Source organism: Alosa alosa, chromosome 4 (assembly GCF_017589495.1).
Source record: "Alosa alosa isolate M-15738 ecotype Scorff River chromosome 4, AALO_Geno_1.1, whole genome shotgun sequence".
Lineage (NCBI taxonomy): Eukaryota > Metazoa > Chordata > Actinopteri > Clupeiformes > Clupeidae > Alosa > Alosa alosa.
The window spans coordinates 15,179,049-15,187,829 of record NC_063192.1 but is presented as its reverse complement, the minus strand read 5'-3'; the positions used below and the strand labels follow the sequence as shown (position 1 = coordinate 15,187,829).

Sequence of the window (8,781 nt, the reverse complement as noted above, 5' to 3'; positions counted from 1 at the left end):
GGAGAAGGATACAACAGGTATACCGGGGACAGGCGTTTATTTGTTTGTTTGTTTGTTTTTTAGCCAATTTGGTCTTAAACATTAGAGTCAGATCTTGTACCGCATTAAGAGCCCGAGCGACTGTCCTGCTGGACACAGCCAGGCCTTGTGTTGTGCTGCTTCAGGCCAGACTGAGCCGGGGCAGCTGCTGTGGGGAGATCCAGCAAACACTACTGAGGGCCAAGCAGCCTCCAGCTCCTCTGCCAGAAATAGAGCTGTGGCAGCTCCGAGGGCACTAGCTAAACATAGCCAAAAAACTTCTGCAGCGGCAAACAGCACAGCGGCCTTGGCTTAATATGGCATCTGTGACGCGTCGGACAGACTGGGCATTTGTCATTAAAAACCAGTTTGAACTGCACTGGTGGTGTTCTCTGGCCTCCTCGTCCCACTCCTCCCGGCACAAACTGAGAGTGAGATGAGCAGATGATTTAATAGGTGGTTGGTAGATAGAGAGAGAGAGAGAGATGATATTGCTGTGTTTGTTTTTTACCTTTTGTAAGGTCACATGTAACCATGGTGTGTGCGTGTGTGTTTTAGGAGATTTAAATTAATGTGTTTACTTCAAAATACTTGAAGGTTGTGCACTTCTTGGAAATGGAAAGCTGGTATGTTTATCAAAAGTTCTTTTTTTTACATGCTTGTTTTCTACACATAGTAGGGGGGAAATATATATCTATCCTCCTTGCTGTGTCAAAGTCATGAACAAACAAAGAAGTGAGAGTATTTTTCAGTTAGTTTTATTGCCATTTGTTATTTTGATTCAGGCCAGTGGACTTGTTTTAGCACAAAATCACAGTGGTGTCACAAGCATGAAGCCCTTCATCGGTGAGGGAAACTGCAAGACAGATGGAACTCCTTTGTGATGTTAGCAAACATATACATACAGAAGTATACAGTGTATATATATCTATACACACGCACAGTACATTTATCTCTGCAATACTACTGTACATCAGATCATGAAAGACCATGGAAGACCAATGTTACATCTCACAGTTTTGTTACAAAGCACAATAATGAGGGTTAAAAATCTGTTAAGTTGCGAGCCAACAGTGCTAATGTGAATTTTCAAGACAGTATCATTCTCCAAAGCTCAGTATGATATGAAGACTATACATCTGCTGACAAATGATGCTAATACTCCATTCACAAATCAGAATCCATGTATCCATTCCAATAAACTCTAATCTAATTAGCTCAAGCAAGGCTGATTTATTACTGGATGTTTATCATTTCTATAATAGAGTAGTCCCTTTTTGTGCATTGTGCTTGTCCATCCAAGTGATATATCTTTAGTTGGAAAAATCTGAATCCAGTCAGTGAGCCATTCATCTATATTCAACTGCATTTTATTATTTATAAATGCAGTAATTTCTGAATAAACCTTTGGAGAAAAAATACTGTCAAGAACAATTTGGCAGAGCACATAAATGACAATAGTTACATTTATTATTTTTTTGGTAATGTAATTTTTCATTTTTTGTCCTACATATACTACTATATTAGAATTCTAAATCAACTGATCCACCCAGGCTATGAAATTAACTATATAGATGGCATAGGTTAAAAAGACATTCTAGTTACACTGACTATATCTTCCAATAAGGTTGGACGGTTGTACCACCACTATCAGGTAAACTGGTGTTGCTTGTGCGTCCACTGACTTGCACTTCCGGGCACTTTCTCACTACAGAGAGTAAGGAAGGCATTGGCAGCTGAAATGCTTGTTGGAGGATTTTTTTCTTTTCAATTTGGGGAAAAGTTTTTGGTCCTGTCACACATTGGTGAATGACATACGGCAGAATCTTTACAGCAGTTATTGTAGACTGCTAATGGCAAGGGAGAATGTGTTTGACATTGGAGGTTGTCTGTTATTGAGACTTCAGGTAAATGAGTTTAAGTAGACAAAAAGAAAAAAAAAGGTCAAAAAGAACATCACAGAGTGAATATTCTGAGCATTAATCAATCAACGCTGTCCCTTTTAAAATGGGTAAAGTAGGCGTGAGGCTATGCTGGAAGTTGAATGATGCGAGTGTTGCCTCACACACCTACACATCACCGTTCCCAATATCACCAATAAATGAAACTTGTTATTATACATATAAAACCATTGTGGAGCTCTGGGTGGTCAGGACAATACTGATGTTTAAGCACACAAAGACAGAATCTAACACTTTCAAACACGGTAGCACTTGAAAATGAAATTAAAATCCATTCAATGTGCTATCCTTCTCTCTATCCATTCTGATGCTGCATTGCAGCAATTCAGGGGGATACACTTATGCTTTTCAAAATCGCATACTGCATCAAACTTTCAAAATATAGCACACAAAGATATTTAATATGTATTTGTATGTTTTAAGCAAAATAAAAGCCTTCACAAAATAAATCTCTGATTTATTTGACAAGATGTAAAACAAAAACAAAGAGAATCTTATTCTAACACGATTGTAAAGTGCTAGCAAGATTATTATACAACAATGTGCAAATGTAGTTCTGGAGCCATACATTATTTAATTTATTTTACATTCTAATTCAATTGTATAGTAACAATGATATGATGTTAATGTACAGAGCAGAATTCCCACAGGTGAACTCTTAGGGCAGTGAGCTGGGAGACCTGGCGTTTGACTTGGCTATTTGACAATGGGCGCTAGACTTAAGACAAATCTTTCTTTAATAAAAAAGGCAAAATTTGGCAACTAATTGTCCACCCTCTAAACTGCAACTGCAGCACAAACGTTATATGGAACTCAAGGAACACAAACATGGTGTAGTGTGTGTGTGTGTGTGTGTGTGTGTGGATCCATCTGCTTGTGGTTATTGCACAATCTGCACTACTCATTGGCAAACAGTTTTACAGCTGCTGTTCATTGTATCTGTATTTTAGTGTGTGTGTTTGTGTATTTTTTATGGCAACCAAAACCAGTCTCTGTCAATCAGCCAGAGATAGACAACATGCTCCCTTTGGCACTTAATTAACTTAAAGTGTGTTTATCATTACATCTACAACAGAATACTGAGGTTCACTGTAATCATGAAAGACACATTAAACAAAACGTGTGCTCGTCAGACAAAGCATTGGCTCTGACAGTTTGGCAACTGTGTTGTCGTGTCAGGGACCAGCATAAGTCAGACTAAACATCCCATCACTTTTTAGAAGAGCTGGCCTTGATCAAATCAGATGCATGTGCAATCTGTGCGTCTATTAAACAGACTGTGATTATCAAATCAGAACTAGCATTACAGTATAATCAACTAAATTTCAAACGAGAATTCTGGTATTCTGTGCTCATTTACCAAATGGCGTCTTATTTTCGAGCACAAGGACTTGGACAAGGATTTTAGTGTTTTTTGGATGGGTGATGCATTCTGACTAACTCTCCGGGACAGTGACCAAGGGTGGTGCGGTTTCCTGCGTGAGGAGGTGAAAGGTCAAGAAAGTCCCTGTCTCTCCCCTAAGATGTGCACACGCACCTCAGACAGAGCATCCAGTCCAGTCCACTCAGCCTGTTCAGCACTCCCCCGTTTCCCTCCCTCTGCCCTTCCTTTTGCCCGTCCCCTATACGCTGGCTATGAAGTGCGGGGTATTAAGGAGGCCCCCAGCGGACTGCGCTGCTAGACAGAGCTGGCCTGTGGGAATTCTGCAGTGGTCAGGGAGGTGGAGGCCGCACCACACCCCTGCTGGGCTCCGGCCTGATGCCAGGTACACAGGCCTGTGCCACACCTATGGCCTCCTGAGACAAGCTGCCATGTCGGCTACTCACGGTGGACAAATACTGGTATGAATTTAAACAAACACTGGAAAAACTGGAGCAAAATCAATGATTGGGTAAAAAAAAAGGGTGGATTTTTTATATAAGGAAATGTCACTGATGGTTATGATGAGAATAGATGTCAATCACCAGGGAAACATCAGAGAACTTATTAGAAATGATTTGAATTGTGAAATCACTGGTTTTATGGTGTGCAATAGATGGACCAGATATTAAGAATGAGTTTGCATAATAAAAGAGAGGTCACATCTGTGAAATGCAAAAAGGTCTAATTTGGTATTCAAAATATGGAAGTGATTGTGATTTGGAGACTTTGAAGACACTTTGGCTTTCAAATAATTTGATTTAAATAGAAAAAAAAAAACATAAAGGAAGAGTAGCTTTCTCTGCAGCTTGTCTCTGGAGGCGTCCTCCTTTTGCAGACCTTTGTCTACATGACACTTTCAAAGATGATGACCTTGTTCTCCTCCGAGCCAGGGGAAAGAGGTGAGGCCAGGCTTTTGATATCAGCATCAGGAGCCATGTACTCAAGGTGATGGGCACCCCATACTGGTTTGGTCAGGTCTGCCCAACGCTGCAAGAGAAATAAAAAACAAAACAAAAAAAAACACTCAGTTCCAGCTGCAGCATTGTGCATTCATCAAATCAGAAGCTTTAATAAGCAAGGCACACTCATCCACAGGTGATAACCACTTGTGTAGACAATTTCACTCCTTCACTCTGTTTTCTAATCTTAGTTAGTTGCTAGAAGACCACTTCTGCCCATCTATATGTTAATATGTTAATAAACAATGATTTTTGTTGTTCAGCTTACTAATTTACGGAATAAGACTGTACATTTAAGATCCTTAATTGTATAAAATCCAAGCTTAAGATCATGTGGTATTTTTCGTTTTCGAACTACACCATAAATAGGCCAGGTGTCCTTCCTCTTTTTCTCTAAGGCGGTTATGCTGATCCACATTCTCATGAGCACACACACTCATTTGCATACAAGTGGATATTTACAGCACTTCATGCTTCACTGCCCTAACATCATCCATATGGAGCCCATTTTCCAACAGAATATGTAAGACAGTGACTCCAGTGACTCTGTCCAGGAATAGCAACCACATCTTTACAGCAACATGTCAGCAAGAGTAGGAGTAACTGTGAAAAAAGACTAGAATACAAAAGACAAGTGCTAAAGAGCTGATAATTGAGGCTCTGATGGTTGCAACACTGAGCCCTTCTTTTGCAGGTCCCCTGGGGCTTCCTCCATAAGGGGCACCAGCATGGTTTCCGACAATCCATTTTTCCATTCATCCTCTTCCCATGACTTGTGGTATGTTAGCCATCCCTCAAAAGCCTCACATTTCCTATGTCAGAGTTTGGCTGGTAGCTTATTGCTCACACTGATACATGGTCTTGTTTCTAAAGCTCAGTTGGGAAAGCTACAGTATGTGTGATGTGAAACTCTGGTAAGACCATGGCTTCAAAGCTCGGCTTTTTGTCCATGTGTCTGCTCAGACAAATGTTTACATTTTTCTGCACTGCACTGCGTTGTTGAGCTGATATATTTATCATTTATTTGACACTTGGGAGAGCAGAGAATGCACACACTCTACTACCTTCCCTAGAATTACTACTACTTATTCAGTTGATCTTAAAAGTTCTAAATTAAGGTTTTAACACTTTTTCAGATGTCCAAGACCCCCATAAATGTTGAACATTTGGCTTTAAAAATGTTTTTGATAGATACATTTTTTACAATACATTTTTAAATAAGAAGCGCCTTTGCATACCTCATCTTGTTCATAAAGTTGCAACTAAGTACAATGTTCAACATGAAGGCTTCTCTGGCATGTCAACCAAAATAAAACACTGCTATGTTTGGTTTTGCAGAATTCAATGTCTACAGAGAAGCCTAAGGAAGATTTGCAGACCTCTTTGAAGGTTCCCATGGGTCCGGAGAGCTTGTACAGTAGGCTGACGGGGATGCAGAGCATGGAGGAGAGAGCCATACACCAACCGATCACCTCACCCCACCACGGGTACACGTACGCATTGTTGTAGGTAAGAGGCTTGTAATTCATCAGGTGAAACAGGAAGATAGCCTGAAAGATAAGATGATTGTGGACTTACAGCAGGTCATGGATCTCAGGAGTATATACTCCAAATGTCATAAGGGATCCATTCTAGACTAGGGCAGCTGGGTCTGTCTGCAGATGCTGGGGTGATGCTTAGGTGGGAGGTCAAACACGTTGAGCTTAAAGGCACTTACCATGCAAACGCATGGAGTAATAAACGACCAGCACCACTTAATCCAAGGGAAAGGCCGGTAACCGATCATACGAGCTATGTCGTCCATAAACCTGTCAGCACCTGCACGGAGGAGACAGACGGCACGTCCCAGATCAAACACTGATAGACACGTCTGGCATTAAACACTGATAGGCACACATGAGGTGATAACACAAGACTTTGTTCAGGTGAGAGGGCAGACAGACTGTCAGCCCAATGTTTTGTTACTCATGTCAATGTAAAAGTGGTGATGTCATGACATCTCAGGACTTCCTAGAGAACACTACGTGCTCATGATTGGAGGACTTCCCTTGGCTGAATGCGTATGCCCTTTACTGTCATGATGGTATATAGGTCCTGATCTGAGAGGTATATCTACTGTTTACTTCAGGGCATTATATCTTTTATGTAGTGCTGTAATATATTTTTATATGTTTCTCAGTTACTGAAATGTTTAGTTTAACCATGCATATGTGCTATGTGAAAATGGTTCCCTTCATCCAAAGTCTCCATCTGTGAAGTGAGAAGACTGTTTGCTGTAGGGCGTCTGATTGACTTCACCCCAAGGACACCAACATAGCCTAGGCCATTAGAAGGTTAAGGGATCTTGTAACATCCTTATCTCTGTTAATACTAACTGGATGGATGGATTATTTTTTGGGGCGAAGTTTCTTGTGATTTTCCATGTCTGTTGTCACACCAGTTGTCTTTGAGTATTTTTGACCACAGTGCTTATCACAGACGAGGACAGTGTGATGTTGACATCTTATGTGAGAGGTGCCTACCTATAGAGCAAGATGCTGTGTTGTTCTTGTGTCCTGCTTTATAAGTTTCAGTACCCTTCTGGTGTCAAGGACTAACACATCAACATGTATTATGATGGCAGTAACACACTACTAATGTGCTCATAGCCATACTGCCATTCACTGACTTTCTGGAAATGAAGTAAGGCTTGTAAGTGAAAGAATGGTAACTCCCAAACTACTTGCACTTGACCTGTAAGAATCTTTACTTACACCTGGGCAGTATTAGCACACAGTCTTTGTGTTACTGCTCTCAAAGCAAACACTGCACTGTTCCATGAGAGGAGTGAGACCCTTACCGTAGACCCAGGCGACAACCACGCACTCCCAGAATGCCTGCCACAACAGGGTCATACCGCTGGCAGAGTAATAATCAAACAGCTGGAAGACGAACATCCCTCCCTGTGCACACACACACACAAAGGAAAAAAATCAGGCTACTTCACTGGAAAGAAACTTTGAATAATGAACGTAAACGACAAATATTTATATGGGCATGGGTGGGGTCTGATCAACACCTTTGACATACACAGACATGCCCTGCATAGATGATGAAGCTCTGTGCTCTGAGGAAATACTCACCTGTGTAACCATGGAGAGATCTATTATGAAGCACAATGAACAGCAGATTGCCACAGCGATCTCACGCTGATAGCGCATGTAATACTTTCCAGGATAAATATCAAGAATCCCAGTTACAAAACCTTCCACTCCAACAAACTGTAGAAAGAGGAGACACAAGACATGTTTTACTCATCTGTTCGCCTGTGGAGATACTGCTAAGGGTCATTGTTTTTATAGGGTCACTGTAGGTTCCACCAACAGTTCTGAATGGGGTTCTGTTTCCTTGGGGTAGAGAGGTTTATGTAAAAAAAGGGGGTGCCAAAGATCCAGAATTTGTATTTTATCATGCAGACAACTCGTACTGATTTTACATTATTGGAGAATTACTGAAGGAAGTTGAATAAATGAACTCCTGTGGAGTTTTGATCTTCAAACATTTTCTCACAGTTTTTGTCTCATTTCCAATGATCAAACATTTGCCTACATGTCATCTGTCATCAGTTAAACGACTTCTTAACCTCTCCCCCACTTTCCTTCATTTTGCTCCACAGTTCTTGTCACACCTCCCCCACCCCAGTATTTGTAATGTCCCCGCGCTGACTGACCTGACTGTCCAGTCCCAGAAGTAACAGCATGAAGAAGAAAAGAGCAGCCCACACGGGCGCTACAGGCATCAGAGACACGGCCTTTGGGTAGGCGATGAATGCCAAGCCGGGGCCTGCGGGGGGCAAGGAGAACATGAGAGAGACTCAGCACCTGAGGCGCACGCGGGCGCTCCACAGACACACGCACACACGCACACAAACACACACACACACACACACACACACACACAGAGAGCACTGACGAGCCAACTTACACACCACACACAAACAGCACAGTGAGAAAGAAAGACAGGATGAGAGAATCAAAAAGGGAGATAAAGAAAGAGAGAAAATAGCAGAGAAGAAGGACGTAGGTGGAAAAGAGAGAGAGCATAACAGTGCAAGAGGTGCACCTGAGTGTGGTGCGGTGGGGTTATGTAAGAGAGTGTAATGTGTGTGACAGGGACTAGTATGGCAGTAATACATTTCTTGTCTGCAGTTTGGGCTTGTCTAGAGAGGCCTGTGACTTGGCCTCACATCCACACAAGAGTCAGGCATGGTTAGTGGTTAGATGTCTCCTTTCCTCTCTATAACCTTTGGATATTATGTTATTAAAACATACTACATATTCTCTTGGGGGAGAGTGTGTTATCTTGGGGGCATGCTTAACACTATTGCTACTGATTAGTGGTGTGGTTACTCATTTGTCATTTAGGTTATCTGTTTTACAGG

General features: G+C 41.6%; 1 protein-coding gene across 1 annotated transcript in view; it reads right to left on the bottom strand.

Annotated features, from left to right (window-relative positions):
- Window positions 1–760: 760 nt before the first annotated feature.
- The window catches only part of slc6a8 (solute carrier family 6 member 8), a 31,933-nt gene continuing 23,912 nt past the window's right edge, over window positions 761–8,781 (bottom strand). The window contains exons 8-13 of the mRNA XM_048240854.1: window positions 8,071–8,183; window positions 7,484–7,621; window positions 7,201–7,303; window positions 6,079–6,179; window positions 5,741–5,911; window positions 761–4,389 (exon numbers count right to left, since the gene is read on the bottom strand). Of these exons, the coding sequence (XP_048096811.1) occupies window positions 4,246–4,389; window positions 5,741–5,911; window positions 6,079–6,179; window positions 7,201–7,303; window positions 7,484–7,621; window positions 8,071–8,183 (770 nt within the window). The 3' untranslated portion in view covers window positions 761–4,245. The remainder of the gene's footprint in view (window positions 4,390–5,740; window positions 5,912–6,078; window positions 6,180–7,200; window positions 7,304–7,483; window positions 7,622–8,070; window positions 8,184–8,781) is intronic.